Below are 24,632 nucleotides of genomic sequence, written 5' to 3'. Positions count from 1 at the left end.
CTGCAGTCAGCCAGTAAATGAGTGTAACTTATGGTGAATTCCAGCTAATGTACAGTCGTCGAAGTAGCATGAAGTCTGGGAAGTCACTTGGGTACCATTAAGAGTACTGAGCTGTGATTTACATGGTCAGACCCTAGTGGCCTATATGTGCCAATATAGCTTCCATGGTCTTTTCTACTTTGTTCCAGGGAATAAGTTATGGAACAAAAACATCCATTTTTAAAATATATTTTCTATATCTTATTCGTTTTCTCAGTGGATGGGGATTATTGAGGTCAGTATTTACTGTTCAAAAATTTGTATTATAAATAAAAGTAGCAAGTCATAACCCAAAAATGTGTAGTTTAAATGAAAGTTACAAGTCATAATCCAGAGTAATTTTTTCTATCATATATATATAATAAAGTTTGAAAAGTATTGATAGTCACACACTTATCCACAATTTGAGTTTTTTACAAGGAATTTTTTAAATGTTCGTTATAAGTTTGTCATATATTTATATAGATATATAGATTTCATATTAATTTTCCCTGATATATAGATATATAGAAGGAATACATTTGCCCAGGAAGTCCATTTTTAAAAAAAAAAAAAAGCTAATGTTAACCTGATAAGCCTTCGAGGTCCAAGCCTATATCTTAATCATTCTTCTTTCCTCATGTATTTATCACCATGAGCCCAATATTCAAAACTTTTAAAATGACTATGTAGTTGCCACATGCAGATGAACAATATAAAAAACTTTTATAGTGATACTCCTACTTTCGTGGTAGAATAAGTATTAGTAGTATAATAACTTTCTGCTTCTCTATAATAGGTGTTCTGGGAACTTTGAACAACTGGTATTCCTAAAATTTACAAATGAGGAAACCTCAAATATGATTCTGTGATAACATTTAAACTATCTTAGGAGATATTTTCTTTTCTTAATAAAAATAGCAAGCCCTTGACTGGTTTTTCAAAGTGCGTAGTTACTTGATAAGTAGGTAGGAAAAGAATTTTAGATATGCAAGGATATTGCCATACTTCTCTAGTTTGGGAAAGTCAAAAGAGGGGGAAGATACATAAATACAGTAGAGAATTTTAGAAAGGTTTGCTGGAATAAACTGTAACAGTTCTGAACATTTGTGTGTTACTATGGCTTGTTCGTTAGATTCTCCAAAACTTCATTTGATCTGTTTAAGAAGCCTATGAAATAGAGTTTTTGCAGCTAGGGAAATTATGTCTTAGAACAGTTAGGTGATTTGTCCAGAGTCCAAACAGCTCATAAGTAATGAACTGGAAACTCTACTGTTTTCTAACTCTTTAGCCAGTACTTAAATGTTCAGTAGTAAGTACATAATTGATGTATATTAACTAGCATGTCGTACCTGAAGGCATCTGTGAATAGGTGGTTCACACTGGAGACATCCTCCTTAAACCACCAACACATTTACTGCCTAGACTGCTCATTTGCTGCAAGTTTTGTTTTAAAGAATGGTTCTTCTATTTACAAAAGTAACACAGGTTCTGAGTAGAAAATTTAAAAATGATCATTGGCTCCATGAATATTCTGTGAACATAGACTGCACCCCTCCATAGATTCTGAGACTTTTGTGCTTTTTGTAAATATTTTATGCTGTTAAAAATATTTCAAATGAGATCACAAAAACATTTTCATTGCTTAAGTTTTTCTTTTAAAAAATTAGTATGCAACTATTTCCAATGTTGTTAAATGTCATTATGATGCTGTTTCAACAGCTTCCTAATATTCCATTTTCTGAATAATGTCTATTAAGGACTTGGGGTTACTTTCTGTGTTTGGTTATTAGAAACAACACTGAAGAACATCTTTGCTAATTACCTCGTAGTATAGATCATATTTTTTTCTTAGAGTAAAAGCCTAGCGATATAATTACTGGGTTAAAATGGTGTATAAAATTCTTGACTATGACCAAATAGCCCGGTAGCTTGTCTTATTTAATTTTTTGTGTTTGAATGCCATTTTTTACACGTTTGCTAATCCCTGGCCTTTTAAAAATCTTCACTAAAATGATAGTCAAAAATAGTGTATTATTAAAGATACATGCACCTCTATGTTCGTAGCAGCACTGTTCACAATATTCAAGCATAGAAACAAGCTAAGTGTCCATTCACAGATGAATGGATAAGAAGATGGGATGTGTGTGTGTGTGTATATACCTATACATATATACACACACACACACAGACACACACATATATATAGTTGGTGATAGACAGGGAAACGTGGCATGCTGCAGTCCATGGGGTCACAAAGAGTTGGATACGAGTGAGCAACTAAACTGAATACACACACACACACGATGGAATACTCCTCAACCATAAAATAGAGTGAAATAATGCCATTTGCAGCGACATGGATAGACCTGGAGATTATCATGCTAAAGGATGTAAGTCAGAGAAAGACAAATGTCATATGATTTATATGTGGAATCTAAAATATGACACAAATGAACCTACCTATAAAACAGGAACAGACTCACAGACGTAGAGAACAGACGTGTGGTTTCCTAGGGGACTATGGGGTGGGCGAGATATGGATCGAGAGTTTGGGATTAGCACATGGAAACTGTTTAATAGAATGAGTGAACAACAAGGTCCTACTGTATAGCACAGGGAACTATATTCAATATCCTGAGATAAACCATAATAGAAAAGAATATAAAGAATATGTATATATATATAAAACCAAGTCACTTTGCAGCAGAAATTAACCCAACATTGTTAATCAATTATACTTCAATTAAAAAAAAACAGTATATTGTTGCTTTACATGATTAAACAAAAAGATAGTAAATCTGTTGAAGGATAAAACTAAAATTTGCCTTTTGGTTTGAATCCTGTACAACTCTGCTGTTTGTTTTAGAGTACAGAGACATTCGACAAATAGAATATTACCTACACAGCATGTGTTCCTCTCTGATCTTTGTTTTATTGAATACTCCAAGTGCTTCCATTCACTCTTCTGTGAAATAAAATAATCAGCTTTTTCCATGGGCCATTCAGATAACAAGTGCCAGTTGGAAAGCATCTTGAGCTTTTGGAAGGAGCATCATAGTTTTTGAGCTAGCAGGAATTTTAAAGATCATCTAATCTGATCCCACTACTTTACAATAAGCATATTTAATGTAAAGATGTGAAAATTCTATGCATTTTACAAATTGAAATGGAAAGCTAGGTGTCTGATATTTTAAACAAATAAATAACTTTGTCCATAGTTTATGAGTTCCTCATGTCCTCAGAAATGTAAACCTCTTTACTTATGAATTCTCAGTTGTATATTGATACTAAAATTGTCAGCCGTTTTATGAAACCAGCATTTTAGCTATGGCAATTTATTTGGGTTTCAAGATAAACCAAATGCATTTGCAGTGAACCCCAGCTCTGCTTTATCTAAATAATAATTTCCTATAGACACATTACTCGACATGGCTTAGTCACTCATGTTTCTTTTCATTTTATTTTAGGTAGCAGTTTTACAACATCATCAGGATTATATACAGGAAATAATTCACTCACAAATTCCTCTGGATTTAACAGCTCACAGCAGGTAATTTTAAAAGCCAGGTTGACTTCTGAAACTAAAAAAAAGTGCAATAGATGATTTTCTTATATAAAGAAAGATCCATTTATATTACACTATAATTGAGAGCGTTCTTAAACTTTCTGATAGATTTTTTTTTTTTTTTTTTTCAAAAAATGTCTCCAGCATTCCTATATGGTGAGTCATTTGGTTTTCAGATTGGTTAAATTTTACCTAATAATGCAACCTGAAATAGAAGAAATATGAAGAGGGAATCCAATCTTACCTAAAATTGGTTTGCATGTCTGTGCACTTCAGTGAGTGTGTGCTTGTGTGTTCCTTTGTGAATTCAGAGAGGACGGAGATGCCAACGTATTTACGGTTACACTCTGAAATGTAAGAAGGCAGCAGCTGTATTCTGACTGATTGTTCTTGTGTGGTTTAATTTGGTAGGACTATCCGTCTTATCCCAGTTTCGGCCAGGGTCAGTATGCACAGTATTATAACAGCTCACCGTATCCAGCACATTACATGCCGAGTAGCAACAGCAGTCCAACAACGCCATCCACAAATGCCACTTACCAGCTTCAGGAGCCGCCGTCTGGCATTACCAGCCAAGCAGTTACAGATCCCGCAGCAGGTAATTACTTACCCTTTATTAGTCCCGCAGGCTGTATTTCTGATGGTTTAAATGCATTTTTCTATAGTCATATATTCATGACAATGGTTGCACACTTTTGGCAAGTTTTGGCAAGGCCTTTAGTCAAGCAGCATGATTGTGACATTAATTTTATTTTTACTTATTTGTTTAAAAGCTTTCATGTGAAGTTATAAACTTGAAAATACATGAAATAAGATGAGATATGATCTCATGTAAAAATACATGAGATTTTATTTAGTTGTACAGGTACTCCATTTTCAGGGTATATATGTAGTTTTGGGGATGTATAATTATAAATATTTAGCTAGGATGCTTAACTGTAACTTTAAATGTGTTGACACATGAATATAAATGACATCATCTTGAATGTAATGTTTATCATCATGAAATAGTTAATGTTTTTCAAAAAATCAAATAGCCTCTAAGGATCAGTCATGGAAGACAGTGATTCTTTTGGCCTACCCTTTCCCACTCATGACCTACTGTGAATTTTATAGCAATGTTTCTGAGAGTGGGCATTTTTTGTACTTTTGCACAACATTTGGTGGTTGTTGTGCAATCACTAAGTCATGTCCCACTCTTTGCAACCCCATGACTGCTGCATGCCTGCCTTCCCTGTCTTCTACTGTCTCCCAGAGTTTGCTCAAACTCATGTCCATTGAGTCAGTGATGCCATTCAACCATCTCATCCTGTGTTATCCCCTTCTCCTGCCCTCAGTCTTTCCCAGCATCAAAGTCTTTTCCAATGAGTTGGCTCTTTGCTTCAGGTGCCCAAAATACTGGAACTTCAGCATCAGTCCTTCCAATCAATATTCAGGGTTGATTTCCTTTAGGATTGACTGATTTGATCTCTTTGCTGTTCAAGGGAGTCTCAAGAGTCTTCTCCAGCACCACAGTTTATTTTTTTTAATTTATTGTAATTGGAGGCTAATTACTTAACATTATAGTGGCTTTTACCATACATTGACATGAATCAGCAATGGGTGTACATGTGTTCCCCATCCTGAACCCCCCTCCCACCTCCCTTCTCATTCCATCCCTCAGGGTTGTCCCAGTGCACCAGCCCTGAGCACCCTGTCTCATGCATTGAACTTGGACTGGCGATCTGTTTCACATATGATATACATGTTTCAATGCTATTGTCTCAGATCATCCCACCCTCACCTTCTCCCATAGAGTCCAAAAGTCTGTTCTTTACATCTGTGACTCTTTTGTTGTCTCACATATAGGGCCATCATTACCATCTTTCTAAATTCCATATATATGTGTTAACATACTGTATTGGTGTTTTTCGTTCTGACTTAACTTCACTCTTGTATATTAGACTCCAGTTTCATCCACCTCATTAGAACTGACTCAAATGTATTCTTTTTAGTGGCTGAGTAATATTCCATTGTGTATATGTACCACAGCTTTCTTATCCATTCATCTGCTGTTGGACATCTAGGTTGCTTCCATGTCCTGGCTATTAGAAACAATGCTGTGATGAACATTGGGGTACACATGTCTCTTTCAATTCTGGTCTCCTTGGTGTGTATGCCCAGGAGTGGGATTGCTGGGTCATATGGCAGTTCTATTTCCAGTTTTTTAAGGAACCTCCACACTATTCTCCATAGTGGCTGTACTAGTTTGCATGTACACTGTTGCATGCACCAACAGTGTAAGAGGGTTCCCTTTTCTCCACACCCTCTCCAGCATTTATTTGTAGACTTTTGGATAGCAGCCATTCTGACTGGCGTGAGATGGTACCTTATTGTGGTTTTGATTTGCATTTCTCTGATAATGAGTGATGTTGAGCATCTTTTCATGTGTTTGTTAGCCATCTGTATGTCTTCTTTAGAGAAATGTCTGTTTAGTTCTTTGGCCCATTTTTTGATTGGGTCGTTTATTTTTCTGGAATTGAGCTGCAGACGTTGCTTGTATATTTTTGAGATTAATTCTTTGTCAGTTGTTTTGTTTGCTATTATTTTCTCCCATTCTGAAGGCTGTGTTTTCACCTTGCTTATAGTTTTCCTTTGTTGTGCAAAAGCTTTTAAGTTTCATTAGGTCCCATTTGTTTATTTTTGCTTTTATTTCCATTACTCTGGGAGGTGGATCATAGAGGATCCTGCTGTGATTTATGTCAGAGTGTTTTGCCTATGCTTTCCTCTAAGAGTTTTATAGTTTCTGGTCTTACGTTTAGATCTTTAATCCATTTTGAGTTTATTTTGTGTATGGTGTTAGAAAGTGTTCTAGTTTCATTCTTTTACAAATGGTTGACCACTTTTCCCAGCACCACTTGTTAAAGAGATTGTCTTTTTTCCATTGTATATTCTTGCCTCCTTTGTCAAAGATAAGGTGTCCATAGGTGCGTGGATTTATCTCTGGGCTTTCTATTTCAGCACCATAGTTTAAAAGCATCAATTTCTTTGGCACTCTGCCTTCTTTATGGTCCGCCTCTCACATCTGTACATGACTACCAGAAAAACCATAACCTTGACTAGATGGACCTTTGAAAGCAAAGTGATGTTTCTGTTTTTTAATATGCTATCTAGGCTTGTCATAGCTTTTCTTAAGGAGCAAGTGTACATTTGATGGGCCCTTTTAAATGAAAGTCTGTCTCCAGAAGTCTGTCTATTATGTCTTTAATACTTCTTCCCCTCCATTAATTTTTTCTGGAACTCTTATTAGTGTATGCTTAATTTTCTGAATTGGCCTTCACCTAGGTTTCTTACATTTTCTCTTGTACTTCTTGAATTCTTAACTTTTAAAAATGTCTGTCTGTCTGTGCCAGGTCTTAGTTGCAGCACACTGGATCTTTTAGTTGTGTATGTGAACTTTTAATTGCAGCATGTGAGATCCATTTCCCTGACCAGGGATCGAACCCAGGCTCCCTGCATTGGGAGTGCAGAGTCTTAACCACTCTACCACCACTGAAGTCTTGCATCCTTAACTTTTTAAAAATATAATCTTTCCTTTCATAGATTAGAAGTGAAATATTATCCTTAAAGAAGCCGTGAGTGTGTTCCCTTTGCCTTTTACTCCTAAAGCCAGAGCCCAGTCAGTCATATTAAAATGGTCTTACATTGTAACTCACTTCTATGACATGATCAGAGTGTTAATTCTCAGTGGTTATCCCAAATCATGGTGAGAAAAAAGTTTTATGTAATAGATGCTGATTTAAATTTTGACTCTAGATTTACCTTGTAAATCTTAGCAGATGATCCTCCTCAAAACTCCTTTAAGTGTTTAATCGTTTTACTTTTTCTCTTAAATGGGTGTGGACACTGTTTTATTCGAGAGTAGGAAGTTAAATCATTCTTAATCTTGTTCCACCTAACTGTAAATACAGTTTCTGCTGCATATCTCAACTCTAGACGTGTTTATCTTGATTATCATATTCCACTTACCTTTATTTAAGAAAAAAATGAGCTTTTATCTTATGACATGGCTTATATGTGGAAACTTAAGAAAAAAATCCAAATTAACTTATTTCCAGATCAGAAAGAGACTCACAGACATAGAAAAGAAACTTATGGTTACCAGAGGGTGAAGTGGAGGTTGGAGAAGTAAGAAATTAGGAGGTTGGGATTAACACTGGGTCCTTATTAGGTAACTAATAAGTACCTACTGCAAAGCACAGAAAACTATATTTGATATTTTGTAATAACTTATAAGGGAAGAGAATCTGAAGGAGAATATATATATATAAAATATGTAAGGCATATATAAATAAGATGGAATCACTGTGCTAAATATATACATATACGTGTGTGTATATATAATTACTGAATCACTGTGCTGTACATCTGCAACTAACATTATATTGTCAATCAACTACACTTCAATTTTTAAAAGTAGCTTGATATATTCACTCAGTTCACATATATAAAAACAGTATTCATAGAACCTCATATATGTGTTTTTCTGCCTTTTAATTAGATTGCACTTCTGTATAATCCCACTTAAGTAAACTTTGTTATAAAAGGAATTGAATGTCTGGTGGAAGTTACTGTAGACCTTTCCTGTCTCTGCTTGTCACCTTGACTTCATGTAGGTATCAAGAGGAGAGAGAATGGTTTGTTGAAATTTAGAGATAACTTGTGTTTTAACATGAATCTTCTGGGTCATGAAAGGTTCTTGAGGACCAAAAGGAACTTTGAAACGAGGACAGATACGTGAATGTGAAACAGAAAAACTCTTCAGGGTCTGTGGAATAAGATACTGAGGAAAGGAGACAGCAGAATCATTTTACTTAATTCATGACATTTTGGTTGTGAAGAGCACAGTATAAAACAAACTGAAGACTTAATCATGTTTCTTAAATTAAGTTTGTTAGAGCTTTATAAAAAGGCCATTTGGACATATCATAAAACTTTCTCTCTGAAACTTGACATTGTTCTAAGTGAATTTTGTTTATAAAAGGGATGCCATGTGAAAGAGTGGGGATTAGTGGGCACCAAGCCACACCAGATGGGGAAAAGTGTGAAATTATAATTTTTGAAAAGTATATATAATTTTATTTTAAGATTAATTGATTTATTTTAGGTTTTATTTGAATGTATGCTTAGTGTTTTGGGTACTTATTTCAATTTCAGTATCTTTATTGCTATAGAATAGAAATGAATTGAAGTGGAGAAAAAAATAATATTTTTTCAGATTTTTTCAATATTCATCACTTCCCACTAAAAATGTGTTTGCAGTGGGTCAACCTTTATTGTGTTACATAGTGAGGAGTGAAAAGTTGAGTGAGTTTACACATTGAAAAAGAAATGTGGATTACTTTAAAAATTCAAGGAAAGTTTCATCTTTTTTTTAAACATTTGTGGTAAGACTGTGGATTCAGCCTAAGTTGTTTGGCATTCACTTTACTTTCTTACTAGTCTTATAGAACATTATGGATGACAAAAGAGTGTTGATGATAAAGTCTATAAAAATCATTAAGCTAAAGAATTAGAAGAATGATTTATTACATATAACCTAATATTTTTGTTTTGATTTGAAACAGTAGTTAAAATAACATATTTATTTTTGTTGAAATTATTTCAGGTGCTTTTTTCCCTATTAATAGTCTATTTGGTTTAAAATCAGTATTTGCAATACTGGGAAGTTAAATTCTAGTCATTATCTCATATATAACTAAGTTTCTGCCTTTCAGTTTCATGGAATTACACAGTATAGATGAATCCATCATCCATGAGTTCTTCCATACTTTATGATATCTGTTCTTTATTGTTCATAGAATTGTTGTATCATAATGCACAAATAAGATGACCTTGTAAGGGCTTTTTTCAATGTGAATAGGTAAGGACTCATTTTTTCAATTGAGGAATTTATATTTTTATTGTTTTTTTCGCCGTGCCTTACAACTTATGGGATTTTAGTTCCCCGATCATGGATTGAAACTGTAAATGGAAGCATGGAGTCCTAACCACTGGACAGCCAGGGAATTCCCAGGACTCACTTATTTTTAACTGTACATTTTGAAATTTATATGCATGATAGTAATCTTTCAAGTCTATGATATTATGCAGTATTAGTTATAAATATGTACCTCCTTATGAATCTTAAGTTCATAAGTTATTTTAATGTTTGTAGTTAAATATTGAAAGCTGTATCCCCCTTTAAGTAGACATATGTAATACATTAAGAATAACATAACTTGAATGTGAAAGCATAATTTCAAGTTTTAAAAACTAAAAACAGTGCCTTTGCATTCATTTGAAAAAAGGAATTTGTTAGTCATGCATTGACAGTCTTAAAAAAATTTACATCATTTGGAGATAGGTAAGAATCCATATACCTTGAGAAGTATAGTGAAATTTATCTGATCATTCAACACAGTTTTAATTAACTTATTGGATTCATGAAAATTGTGCCCACTCCCAGCTGAAGGATATCTTGGTTGCTTCCAATTTTGGCAATTATAAATAAAGCTACTATAAGCATTCATGTACGTTTTTATATGGACATAAGTTTTCAACTCATCTCAGAAAATTCCTGAGTCTGATGGCTAGATTGTATGGTAAGCATATGTTCGGTTTTATAAGAAGCTGCCAAAATGTCTTTCCAAGTGGCTGTACCATTTTGCACTTCTACCAGCAAGAATGAGAGTTCTTTTTGCTCCACATCTTTACTAGCATTTGGTTAGTCAGCTTTCAGCTTTGGGCCATTCTGATAGGTGTGTTCTGCTATCTAATTGTTTTAATTTCACTTTCCTAATGAAATATGATGTTGAGTATCTTTTCGTATAATTATTTGCCTTCTGTGTATCTTCTTTGATGAGGTATCTGTTCAGATCTTTTGCCCACCTTTTAATCAGGTCATTTTGTTGTTGAGTTTTAAAAAGTTATTTGTATATTTCAGATATGTCCTTTGTCACATGTACTTTTGCAAATACTTTCTCCTGGTCTATATATTGTCTTTTTATTAGCGTTATTTTTTGCAAAGCAGAGGTTTTTAATTTGAGTGAATTTTTTTTTTTTCCCTTTCATCCATTTGGTTTAGTATCTGAAGACTCATTGCCAAACCCTAGGTTTTCTCTTATGTTATGATCTATAAAGTTTGTGGGCATAGAGTTGTTCAGAATATTCTTTTGTTATCCTTCTGATGTCGATGGAATTGCTAGTGATGGACCCCTCTCTTATTTCTGGTATTAGAAATTTGTGTCTTATCTCTTTTTTTGTCTTGGTTAACCCAACTAGAAGTTTATTAATTTTTTGGTCTTTTCAAAGAGCCAACTTTTCAGTTCAGTTCAGTTGCTCAGGTGTGAGTGACTCTTTGCAACCCCATGGACTGCAGCACGCCAGGCTTCCCTGTTCATCACCAGTTCTAGAGCTTGCTCAAACTCATGTCCATCAAATCGGTGATGCCATCCAACCATCTCATCCCCTATTGTCCCCTTCTCCTCCTCTCACCAGCTTTTAGTTTTATTGATTTTTCTCTATTGTTTTCCTATTTGCAGTTTCACTAAGACTTCTAGGATTTTTAGGATTTCTTCTGCTTTTGATTTAATTTGCCCCTCTTTTTCTACTTTTCTAAGGCTTAAAGTTTAGATAATTGATTTTAAATCTTTCTTCTTTTCTAACATACACATTTAATACTGTGAAGTTTCCTTTAAACACTGCTTTTGTTGCAGCCCACAATATTTGATAGGTTTTTTCTATTTTCATTTAGTTCAGAATATTTTTATTTTCACTATCATTGAAACCTTACCTTGTAAAGAGACATATATTTTATATACATTTTACTGGAGAAAAATCTTAGAAATTTGATAGTGCATAGAATATATTTTTTATTACAGCCATCCAGTTATTCACATCTTCCCAATTATATGACTTTTCATTGTTAGAGAATGTGTTTTGTTTCTGAGAGAAGGGTATTACATAGTACATTGACATTCTGTTATCTACTATAAGAAAATTTTGGTCAGAGTAAACTCTGCTCAAATATAATACTGTAAAATAACATCAAAATTAAATCCAATATTACTTTCATTTTTAAATCATGACTTTCATTTTAAATACCTTTTAAAACATTAAAAGAACATCTTTTTATTTTTGAAACAATTTTTCTTTGCAAAGTGAATGATTTTTCTTCTGTTTAAAAATATATAGAGTAAGAAAAAAGAAAAGGACATTTTAGGATGTTTTCCTTTTGTACTAACATCTAAGCTCTGATACTATCATCTCTTAGCCACTGAAATGAAAAGAATATTTTCTTTCCTTGAACTGAGCCCTGAAATCTTAAGTCATATTGTTACCAACATAACTGAATACATTTTTTAAGAAAATGAGATGAAGATAATTTAACCACTTTGAGAGTCATTCACAAAGAGACTTTTGAAATTGACTTTTATAAAAAGAACACTTCAGATATTCTTTAAAAAATGTTTTTATTATATGACTCATATATGTATAATTAAAATATGAGTACTCATTTGTAATCTAATTACTGTGCTATAGTTAAATTGGTTTGAAAACGTTACTCTTGCCCATAAAGTCTTAGAACATCTCACAATTATTATGATGGTGAATATACTAATAATACATAGTAAAAGTATAATTATTGTGTTTAGAGCTTTACAACATATTACTTGTAGTCTTATAAACATACCCATGAAGTCAGTACTGTTTGTTTCCATTTTACAGGTGAGGAAAATAGGCATGTAACTCTTGAATATTTAAGTTGATCAGGAATTTTGAAGCCAAGTTCTTATGAAAGGGCTATTCACCTGTAACATTGTATTTTTAGAGTAGTACAAAGCAATCAGAGAGAGATAAAAGTAAATGATAAATAATTATTTTAGATCAAATGAAAATAAAAGCTAATTATGTATTTATGAATGTTAGCATGGATCACATAGAAAAGTTCCTTTTTCAAAGGATTTGTTCATTTGAATTTCCTACAAAAACCTTAATGTTGAAATCTACCTTTTCATGCTTTGACTGCATGTGGACAATTTACTGGTTAAGGTGATGTACAGGAATCTTGCCAATATTGAATTTCAAGTGACAGAGGAAAAATCAGTATAAGAGGGAATTCAATATGCATGGGAAACCATTTGTTCCCTCTGCTTCTTTGATCCTTGCCAAGGCCTAGAAAGTAGAGCAAGGCACATGAAAAACAGGGGAACATTCTTGTGCAAAGTGGCAGGAGAGCTCTGAACTCTAACAGGAGTTTGCTGAGAAGGGATGAAAAACTAAACTGCCGGCCGTCTTTCCAGTGAATGCAGGGAACACTATGAATGCCACATCTATATTACCTATATTTTGCTGAGTGAACTGTTTTGCAAAACTTTAGGCCATATTTGCTCCTTTCCACAGATGCCTCATGGACTTCAGAAGGGTTTACAGTTTGTTCAGCTCAAAAAGCAACTTATTTGAATAGAATTTGAACTAGCATTTGGAAACATTTGTCAGCAAAAGAAATATTTGTATCTAAAATAGCCAGGCTATTAAGATGTGAGAAAACAGATGTTTGGGGTTCCTGTGCTTGGTTGTCTTGATGGCATTTATTTGTCATCCACCACCCACCCCTGCCCCCGACCCCAGGGAATGTGTGGTGTTGACCTTAATGAGATTATAAAATTCACCCTTTTTTTATTTTGCCAGGAATATTGTCAATCGCCATAGCTTTGAATTTTAGACTTATTTCTAGGAAGTGAAAAATCCAGTGTTTTCACATTTACCCATGTTGGGCCTCATTACTAGTTTGATGAAGTTTTTCAGTTAGCTGGCATGAAATCAGGATGCCTTAGTACACTTGGATTCTACTATGTCATTCTTTCTTATATTTATGCGTAATGGATAATTGGTATAAAAATAATAAAGATCAGAAAGCATGTATTATTGAGCTAATTAGTTTACATATCTCCCAGGCATTTATCACATTATCTTTTGTAGGTAAGTGAGTCATTGTTTCTGTAAAGTCTTAAGTATCCTTTGTGACCAACACAAATCAATATAAGTTCCCTTGTTTAAGTTGAAGGACATCAGCATTTACAGATTAAAAATTTTTTTAATTTTATTTCTTGTTTTCTTTTTCATTGGAGGATAATTGCCTTGCAATGTTATGTTGGTTTCTGCCATATATCACCATGAATCAGCCATAGGTATACGTATGTCCCCTCCTTCTTGAACCTCCTTCCCACCCCCCACCCCATCCGACCCCTCCAGGCTGTCACCCAGCAGTGGGTTAAGCGCCCTGCATCATATAGCAAATTCCCACTAGCTAGCTGTTTTACATGTGGTGTACATGTTTCAATCCTCCTCTCAATCCTTTTCATCCTCTCATTCCCCCTGCTGTGTGCACAACTCTTTTCTCTCTGCTTTTCTCTGTTGTTACCCTGTAAACAGGTTCATCAGTACCATTTTTCTAGATTCCATATATATGTTAATATGCTGTATTTGTGTTTCTCTTTTGACTTACTTCACTCTGTATAGCAGGCTCTAGGTTCGTCCATCTCACTAGAACTGACTCAAATTCATTCTTTTTTATGGTTAATATTCCACTGTATATATGTACACAACTTCTTTATCTTTTCATACATATTAAATTTTTAAATTGGAGATGGTTGAGGAAAGGATGTAGAAAGTTGTATGTGTTTCCCATCTCTCCATTTAATTGGGATTGGATGGCTTAATGAATGAGTTTGGGATTAGCTTTTCAATAGAGGTGATAATGATGATTAATGGCTATCAATTTTATTCCTAGCTTCATTGTCAAAATAAATTGAAGTTTAATGAATATCTTTTAAATGTATTGAATAATAATAAATGAGCATGGACAAAATTACAAAGGTCCACAAGGGTTTACAGAGAAGAATAAAGCCCCCTTCATCTTCCCTACCCTTCGTTTCTTCCAGCAGAGCTTTTTGTGTCTCCTAGTGATGCACTTTGTTTCTATAGACGTAGACATAGCACCTACCCTGAGCACTTCTTTTTTCATATTCAAGTATGTATACTTTTCATTAGTTTTATTTTTCCTTAAAGATATTCTGCACCCTACATTTTTCTCTCAGTAATATGCAGAGAAATACTCAATATATAGCTTTGTTGATTTTTATATTTCATATGCCAGTATAATGATGGCCCCAGGTGGCGCTAGTGGTAAAGAACCCACCTGCCAATGCCAGACACATAAGAGACATAGGTTTGATCCCTGGGTCAGGAAGATCCCCTGGAGGAGGGCATGGCAACCCACTCCAGTATTCTTGCCTGGAGAATCCCATGGACAGAGGAGTCTGATGCGCTCCAGTCCATAGGGTCGCAGGGAGTCAGATACGACTGAAGTGATTTAAAACACATGTGTAATGATGGCACGTACATTTTGAGCACTTACCATGTACCAACCATCATTCTGAGCACTGTTCATGTATGAACTTAGTTCATTTCCATCAGGCCCTGGGGAATAGGCAGTGTCATCGTCACCCACATTTTATAGACAGGGAAGCTAAGGAGCAGTCAGCCGCAGCACTGAATTAAACTTCTAGAAGTTTGGCTTCAAACTTGTGTCCTTAATCAGGAAAGCATGCTGCTTCTTGAAACCGCTGGGTCTGAGATTTCAAGCAAGCAGAAAAATGAAAATGTAAACAGAACTGTAAAAGGTAGTAGCTATGTGGTGTTCATTTTCTTTAATCAGTCATAGCCTGTATGAGCATAATCACTCAACAAAAGCATCTGTTAGAAGGTATTCAGTTTAAATGTATGTTCAACATTTGAATGAACACTATTTGCTGATAAAATAGCATAGGTCTGTCTGAAATTATAGGGACAATGGTATACAATATAGCTAAGGTGATGTTGTACCATGTTTCCTGAATTATAATATCAGTTTGTAGGCTCTTAAATGATCCACAGCCAGATGTACACTTTCTTTCTTACCTTCCACTTCCCTAAATCTGCTCTCTCTCCTACTCCCTATTTATCCTGTTTAATAATGACTGCCATGGGCCTGCTTAGGAAACAGTTTTCACAGCATCCCTTAACCCTTTCCCTGCAGATGACCTCATTCTCTACCTTACCAGCTCTTTTTGTTTTTCTTGGTCCACTCACAGCTCATGGTTGATGAGCACCAGTATAGGGATGGTAATACTCTAGTGTCACGGGAAGCCACCCATTTTAAAGTGAAAGCAGGCAGTCTTAATCCAGTACAGTCACCTTCCAGCACATTTGAAAATATTTCTGTTACCCCTTCAGAAACTCTGTAAAATTAAAATTGCATTTTCTTTAGAGCCATTATTTAAGACAAATTTTTGTACTTTTCACTTTAATGTAACTGCTGATATCTGAGTACAGTTTTCTGATGTTTTATGTTGTGTGTGTGCGGTTTTCACCGGGACTGTTGATTAGACTTGATGGTCATGGTTTGGTTTGACACTCATGTTGACTATGTGTCTGTGAGAAAATAGCTTCTGAGTTTTAAACAACTGATGCAAAAATATTTAGAACATAGCTGATTTGAAAACTGACACTGTCTTCAAGGTACAAACCCACTTAAGGAAATTTAGCCTAGAGCCATTAAACCCTAGGGACAGTTTTGAATTTTTATAGTAGATTCTTTTGCCTTAGACATTCACTCTACTAATTATGAATAAGGAGTCCAGAAAGTTTAAGTTTTTCCAGAGTGGTGTGGCCTGCTGTCAGCGGCATCTCTTGATGGCAAGTTGGAGTGGCAGCCTTGATAGATGTCATGACATAGAACAGACTTCCCCACTCTGCCCCAGGCAGCACTGCTGTCTCCAGAAGATTGGGATGGATGTCCTTTAATGAGTTCCCAAGGTGAGATCAGTTAGGGTCACTAGTCCTCAGGTTTAAAGCTAGCAGGGTTCCTTTAAGTCCTTTGTGATCCTTTGATGCAGTGATATTCACTGAGAATTGAGTATAATGCACAGTGTTTCCTAATCACACCTACCTGGGTACCACTCTCCCCCTACCCTCACCCCCCACAAGGCACATCTGTGAACTTCTCTTGGGCATCACACTTCCTTGGAATCTAATTGAGAGAAACTGGCGTGGTGACTTGGGATTCAGAGTGGAGTTAACCTGGCTTGTAGTACTGGTTCTGTTGTTTACTCTGGGCACGTCAGTTAGTTCTGTAATGTATCAGTTTTCTATGAAATGAGGATACTACCACTCTTGTGTATGAGACGAATGAGAGAATAAAATTATGTGGTGGTTAACAAAGTGACTGCAGATATAGGCCTTCAGATATTTGTTTTTTCAGTTATGCATTCAACAGATGTGTGTAACCGCTTGCTGTGTGCTGGGGACATAGAGGTGACTAGAAGGGCAAGGTGCCTGGCCTCAGGAGCCAATGAGTTCTCCCCTCTTGAAGACGATAACTGGGGTGAGCTGTGCATTGTGGTTTAAGGTAAAGCCTCCAAAGTGTGTGCTTCTTTCTTTCCCATAGACTGAGGGTTTAAGTCAGAGGTTGAAGCAGGTGAAAAGGATGACAGACGTTTCTCTAAGGTCATCCATAAAGCACTGGAGAGTGGATGGTGGCCTGACTCCAGGGATGACAAAATTCTCTTAATTTAGTTAATAGACCTTGACTGAGGATCTGATTTACCTGGGAGACCTCAATTAGTGATTCGTGAAAGAGAAGCAATGGTCATGCAAGACCAAGAAATCAAAACAGTTCCCTAAAGTTAAATAATACCTATTGGTCTCCGACTTCTGATTACTTCTATAAGACTTCTTATATATTACTTCTATAGGACTGCAAGGAGATCAGACCAGTCAATCCTAAAGGAAATCAGTCCTGAATATTCATTGGAATGACTGACACTGAAGCCGAAGCCCCAATACTTTGGCCACCTGATGCAAAGAACTGACTCCTTAGAAAAGACCCTGATGATAGGAAAGATTGAAGGCGGGAGGAAAAGGGGCCAACAGAGGATGAAGTGGTTGGATGGCATTACAAACTTGATGGACTTGAATTTGAGCAAGCTCCAGGAGTTGGTGATGGGCAGGGAAGCCTGGCATGTTGCAGTACATAGGGTCCCAAGAAGTTGGACACGACTGAGTGACTGAACTGAACTGAAAGTTTGTTAATACCTGTTGGTCTCTGACTTCTGATTACTTCTGTAAGACTAGTCATCAAGCATACTTGCCTTGGCCTATTTTACACATGTTTTTCTGTGACTGGTAACTTGAAGTTATCAGTTTCTTTAAGTCTTGTCTTATCCTGTGATAGGGGCTTCCCCAGGGGCCCAGTGGTTAAAAAAAAAAACCTGCCTGCAATGCAGGAGTTGTGGGTTTGATCCCCTTGGGTTGTGAAGTCCTCTGGAGTAGGAAATGGCAACTCACTCCAGTATTCTTGCCTGGGAAATCCCGTGGACAGAGGAGCCTGGCAGGCTACAGTCCATGGGGTCAAAAAGTCTGACATGACCGAGCACTTCCTTTGGTGAGGTAATAGTCACTGAGAGTCTTATATAGTGTAATGTAATTTATTCAAGGATTTTATGAGGTTGTTTGTTTATTTGTTGCCAAGAGAGATAACTCCCACTTTAAAAACCTTCCAGTATAAAATTGGCAGGTCACTTTGGGGGCTTGTTGGCCTGTTACTTCGTAGGTCTCGAAGGGTCCTCAATAGGTTTTTGAGGAATATCATTGGCCTTCCCTCAGGTCTGTGGCCTTCCGCCTGGGAATCTCTCCTGGTAAGGCCTCTTAATTTTCATAAGAGAATGTTTTTTCTGTTCTCGGTGTAACTAACTTAGTAACGAAGCTTGTGAGTCTTCTCTCAACTCAGCAGCCAAGTATCGCTCTCCTCCAACTTACCCATCAGTATAACCTCCTCCCTGTTGCCATCTGAAACTCAAGTGGAAACTTGCTTCTGGCAGGTGCCAGAAAGGGCAGTAATGGCCCTGTTCATCTAGATACCTTGAGTTTCATCCTTAAAAGAAGGAAGACGCCCAAAGTCAGTGTTCTTTGCTCTGAACCACCAAGTCAGCCATGTGGAATCCAGTGCAGTCAGCCTTAGGAGTTAAGAGTCTTATGAAACGTGCTGTTTTATTTACCAGGAAGGCATGTTCCTGGTATCACACACACCCTCTCGATGAGCAATCCTGTGAGGTATTTCTGTCTCGTTTCTTTACAAAAATTGTAGAGACATTGTTTTGTCTCACTTTATATCCCCCATGAGTCACTGGGTTAGCGAAAAAGTTCTTTTGGGTTTTCAATACCATCTTATGGAAACAGCTGAATGAACTTTATGGCCAACCCACTATTTTTGTCGACTGCAGACCTGCACTGACCACTCTCCCCCAGCTTCATTTTTTTTTTTTTTTAATTTTTTTATTAGTTGGAGGCTAATTACTTCACAACATTTCAGTGGGTTTTGTCATACATTGATATGAATCAGCCATAGATTTACACTTATTCCCCATCCCGATCCCCCCTCCCACCTCCCTTTTCACCCGACTCCTCTGGGTCTTCCCAGTGCACCAGGCCCGAGCACTTGTCTCATGCATCCCACCTGGGCTGGTGATCTGTTTCACCATAGATAGTATACATGCTGTTCTTTTGAAACATCCCACCCTCACATTCTCCCACAGAGTTCAAAAGTCTGTTCTGTATTTCTGTGTCTCTTTTTCTGTTTTGCATATAGGGTTATCATTACCATCTTTCTAAATTCCATATATATGTGTTAGTATGCTGTAATGTTCTTTATCTTTCTGGCTTACTTCACTCTGTATAATGGGCTCCAGTTTCATCCATCTCATTAGGACTGATTCAAATGAATTCTTTTTGACAGCTGAGTAATATTCCATGGTGTATATGTACCACAGCTTCCTTATCCATTCATCTGCTGATGGGCATCTAGGTTGCTTCCATGTCCTGGCTATTATAAACAGTGCTGCAATGAACATTGGGGTGCACGTGTCTCTTTCAGATCTGGTTTCCTCAGTGTGTATGCCCAAAAGTGGGATTGCTGGGTCATATGGCAGTTCTATTTCCAGTTTTTTAAGGAATCTCCACACTGTTTTCCATAGTGGCTGTACTAGTTTGCATTCCCACCAACAGTGTAAGAGGGTTCCCTTTTCTCCACACCCTCTCCAGCATTTATTGCTTGTAGTCTTTTGGATAGCAGCCATCCTGACTGGCGTGTAATGGTACCTCATTGTGGTTTTGATTTGCATTTCTCTAATAATGAGTGATGTTGAGCACCTTTTCATGTGTTTGTTAGCCATCTGTATGTCTTCTTTGGAGAAATGTCTGTTTAGTTCTTTGGCCCATTTTTTGATTGGGTCATTTATTTTTCTGGAATTGAGCTTCAGGAGTTGCTTGTATATTTTTGAGATTAATCCTTCCAACAACATATTAAAAAAATCGTACACCACGACCAAGTGGGCTTTATCCCAGCTTCATTTTATTTACATTCCCCTACTCCGTGTTTCTTCTAATGTACTCATTCATTGTTTCAAAAGATTGCTGCATAGTTATTGTGTATATATTTGGTGGGTATCTTAAACCCTTTTTGGTGAATGTAGGATATGAATTACTCAGAAAATAAGATGAAGGATTTAAATGCTTTATATGATAAGAATAAGGGCCAGAGAAAAGATTTACTGCAACTACTCATGCTGAAAAAATGCCTGTTTTGCAAATTACCTTACACCCATCTTTTAAGTGCCACCATTTTGGCTAAAACCCCTTCAAGATTCTCCTAATAATAGCCTCCCAGGAGCACACACATCTCCATCTTTCCTTTTCTCTGTTCTGAGTCTCATTCCTTCTTGCCTAGTTCATAGGCTTGTATTCAATTCAGGTAATTTATATAAAAAGCATGTTGCCAATTGTAATATGCTTCCCAAAGGTAAGGATTCATTTTCTTTACCACTGACATCATTTTTGACTTCTGCAGTTTCTTTTCTTTTCCATCCCTGAGGACATTTTAAATGTTCTGAGCATTCTAAGCACTTTCTTTCTGAGGGATCTCTTTCCTTTCCAGTTTCCCATTTAGTTTTTCCCTAACGTGTCCGTTTCAGTACATTTGTTCATCTAATTACCTCCCTTGACTCAGCTGTGATGTTGATAAAGGTTTTAGAGGAGGTACAGTTCTCTTGAGAGGTATTGCTCCATCTTGCCATTAAATTTTGTTACACTGTTCTCTAGGTGAAGGAAAGGCAGGAAGCATGGTTTTTTTTGCCACTTGTGAATGAAGATTTGATGGTGTTCTCTAACAGTCCCTTGGCTAATTATGGAGCATCTCTTAATTACCAAGTACTCGTAGAGAGTACTTGGTACTCTCTAAGTACTAAGTACTCATACAGAGAGCAGGAGGGTTTTTCTCTATCCTTAAGGAGTATCCCGTGTGAACAACCATGCCTAAGAAAGGTTGTCTTTAAAATGTATCCTTAGAGCTAGGAGAAGCAGCACAGTGTCCAGAAGAATTCAGGAACCAGAGATTTCTTATGTAAAGTGTTTGAATAAAAAACTAATAAAGGAGGTGAAATTTATCCTCAGCATCAAAAGATGCAAATGAGTGTGGGATAGAAAGGATAGGAAAGGGCTGTCCATCCAAGGCTAGAGATACAGACCCTTTTGAATGAGCTCAATGATAGTATCACTTCTGTCAGAACAAACTTAAACTAAATTTCATTGAAGGATCAAAGCTTTTTTAAGCTGGAAGTCACTTTATTATTATCTTTACCAATAAGATACCTGAGCCCGGAGAGGTGACTTTGAACAATTCACTTCACATGACAGCACTAACATGTTACACAGAATTGTTGTTGTTACTAAGTCATGTCCCACTCTTTGTGAGCCCATGGACTGCAGCATGCCAGGCTTCCCTATCCTTCACCATCTCCCAGAATTTGTTCAGATTCGTGTCCATTGCATCAGTAATGCCGTCCAACCATCTCATCCTCTGTCATCCTCTTCTCCTCCTGCCTCCAGTCTTTCCCAGCATCAAGGTCTTTTCCAATGAGTCAGCTCTTCCTTTCAGATGGCCAAAGTATTGGCGCTTCAGCACCAGTCCTTCCAATGACTATTCAGGGTTGATTTCATTCAGGATTGACTGGTTTGATCTCCTTGCTGTCCAGGGGACTCTCAAGAGTCTCCTCCAGGACCACAATTCAAAAGCATCAATTCTTCAGGGCTCAGCCTTCTTTATGGTTCAACTCTCACTTTTGTACATGACTACTGGAAAAACCATAGCTTTGACTGTATGGACCTTTGTCAGCAAAGTGATGTCTCTACTTGTTAATACACTGTCTAGGCTTGTCATAACTTTATATATATAAATAAAAGCTCCTAGTTCTGTACTGGATGAAGTTGATTGAACCCAGAAAATGGAGTAAGGAACTGAGTGTGTGTGTCAGATTCTCCCTGAATGAGCGTGAAGCCACATAGATACGTACTTACCTGTGACACACTCCTTAAGAGAGTGTTTTGTTGTTGGTGTTTTTTACATGGACCATTTTTTTTAAGTCTTTATTGAATTTGTTTACAATACTGTTTCTGTTTTCTGTTTTGGTTTTTCAGCCATGAGGTATGCGGGATCTTAGCTCCCCAACTAGGGATCAGACCAGCACCGCCTGCATTGGAAGGCGAAGTCTTAACCATGGGACTGCCAGGGAGATCCTTTAAGAGAGTGTTGAAAATTAAATTTTACATCAGGGAATATCAATCATGTGATCGTGTGCATTTTGTGAACCAGGGATGCTCCATGTGCCAGATTGTTAGTTCATCCAACAAGAAACTTTACTAAGCCTCTCGAATGTTCCAGGCTCTGTTCTAGACACAGGGGACTTAGCAGTGATCAAAATAGTCTCTGCCTTCTGGGAGTTTACATTTTACCAGGGAACACAGACGATAAGTAAATATAAAAATGCATTTAGTAGTCAGAAGTACCTGGAAGGATGACATGGTGCATAAAGAGAAGAGTTAGAGCAGGTGAATTATTTCTGAATCGCGATCCAGCAAGGTAACATTTTAGCAGATACTGGAAAGGGGATGAGGAGAGAAACACCTCACCTTAGAGGAAGACTGTTGTGGGAGAGGAAACAGAATTACCAAGGCTTGGACCAGGGACTGTGCTTGGTGGATTTGGGGAGCGGTAGGAAGGTCAGTGTGGTTGGAGTGCGTTGGCAGAGGAGAATGTGGGGGTGAGGGTGGGAGGTACAGAGCCCACATCACAGCAGGTGTGTGGGCATGGGGTGGATTTTGGATTTTGTTTTGAGTGCGATGAGAAATGTTTAAGCAGAAGAGCGGTGAGATGTCATGACATTTAAAAGGAATCTGTCTGGTTGTTGAGCAGAGAGTGAGCTGGGGCAAGGCAAGATGGGGATTGGGGGCTATCATGTAGGAGATGCTTCCAGTGATCCAGGTGAGATGTAGTGGGGGCCAGGCTTGGGACTTGGGGTGGAGGCACTGATGGCTGTCAGACCTGAGAGAGGTTAGAGTATAGCTACTGGGATTTGTCCGTGGATTGAATGTGAAGAGTAAGAGAGGACTCATGGGTGACATCGTGGTTTGGGGTACAAACAGCTAGAAAAGCACATTTGCCATTGACTAATCTGGGAAAATGGCAGGGAGAGAAGGTGGCATTGAGGACATCAGGGTTTCCAGTTTGGCACATGTGAGTTTGAGATGCCTCTGAGAAATCCAGAGGGGGGATGGCAAGGAAGTTGTTGGATAAGTAAGTCTGATGTTCACAGGAACATTTAGAGTCTAAATTTGTCAACAGAGATGCCATTTAAAGCCGGTGTGTCTGGATAAGTTGAGCAGGACACTGCATGTGAATACAGCAGGGGAGAGAGCCAGAGGGAGCGCGAGGCTGTGGGAAGTAAGCGTGGCATGGGAGTCAGGTGTGATCCGCCAGGCATAATGCCAGTGAGGGCTTGAAAACATGGAACTTGAGACTTGATCATTGGATTTGACAGAGTGGGACTCCCTAGGGATCTTTTTTTCTTTCTTTAAGAATTGCTTCTATTTTTTTCTTTCTTTCTTTTTGGCTGTGCTGGGTCTTCGATGCTGCTCACGGGCTTTCTCTAGTTGCGGAGAGTGGGGGCTGCTCTCCAGTTGCAGTGCGTGGGCTTCTCACCGTGGTGGCCTCTCTTGTCGTGGAGCATGGACTCCGGGGCATGCAGGCCTCAGTAGTTGTGGCACATGGACTTAGTTGCCCCGAGTCGTGTGGGATTCTTCCCGGACCAGGAATTGAACCATGTCCCCTGCATTTGCAGGCGGATTCTCAATCTCTGGACCACCAGGGAAAGCCATCACTGGGGATACTGACAGAGGGGAGTGTTGGTGACACGCTGGAGAAAACAACATGATTGGAATGGATGTAAAAGAGAATGGGAGGAGAAGAAATTTATGCAGCAAACCCAATTCTTTCAGTTATTTCTGCTGTCCATTACAAGGTAATAGAGAAATGGTGCAGAAACTGGAGGGAGAAATTGGGGATATTTTTTCAGGCAGGAAATAGATCTGGCCTGTATGCATATGTAAGTGCTCCAGAGGAACAAACTGGCTGAAGTAGGTGACAGGGGCTGGGGTCTCATGCCCAAATGAGAGGTCAGTTTTAGGAGCACAGAAATTTGTCCGCCCTAACAAGAGGGGAGGAGACAGTGCCTGAAAAGTACTGGCAGGGGGTTTACCCAGGCGTGGAAAGCATGGAGAATGGGTGCTTTTATTTTCTCAGTGGTTGGGGAGACAGGTTTCTTGCTTGAGGCTAGAAGGAGACTTGGTCCTGAGTGGCAAGCTGTCCCATGTGATGCCTTGATATGCAGTGAACACAGCAGCTCTGAGGTTCTGTCAGGGCGGGAATATTGTCTTGTTCAGTTGGATTCCCAGCACTTAGCATCTTGCCTGGTGCGAGGCAGGTGCTCTAAGCACATCATCCCAAGGTGGAGCTTGCTCCACTGGCTCAGGGATTTGTTTGTGACAGCCACAGGCAGGAAGGCTAAAGGGTTTGTGGGCCAAAGGGCATAAGATG

The 24,632-nt window shown here is 37.7% G+C and overlaps 1 protein-coding gene across 11 annotated transcripts in view; it reads left to right on the top strand.

Moving 5' to 3' along the window:
• Positions 1–24,632, top strand: part of EYA1 (EYA transcriptional coactivator and phosphatase 1) — a 181,010-nt gene that overhangs the window by 61,865 nt on the left and 94,513 nt on the right. For all 11 annotated transcript variants that reach the window (XM_043880350.1, XM_043880348.1, XM_043880359.1 and 8 more), the window contains 2 exons: positions 3,489–3,571; positions 3,998–4,184. In XM_043880350.1, the coding sequence (XP_043736285.1) occupies positions 3,489–3,571; positions 3,998–4,184 (270 nt within the window). The remainder of the gene's footprint in view (positions 1–3,488; positions 3,572–3,997; positions 4,185–24,632) is intronic.

The sequence above is a fragment of the Cervus elaphus genome, chromosome 21, assembly GCF_910594005.1.
Source record: "Cervus elaphus chromosome 21, mCerEla1.1, whole genome shotgun sequence".
NCBI classification, from domain to species: Eukaryota; Metazoa; Chordata; class Mammalia; order Artiodactyla; family Cervidae; genus Cervus; species Cervus elaphus.
This window is presented reverse-complemented; position numbering and strand designations above follow the sequence as displayed.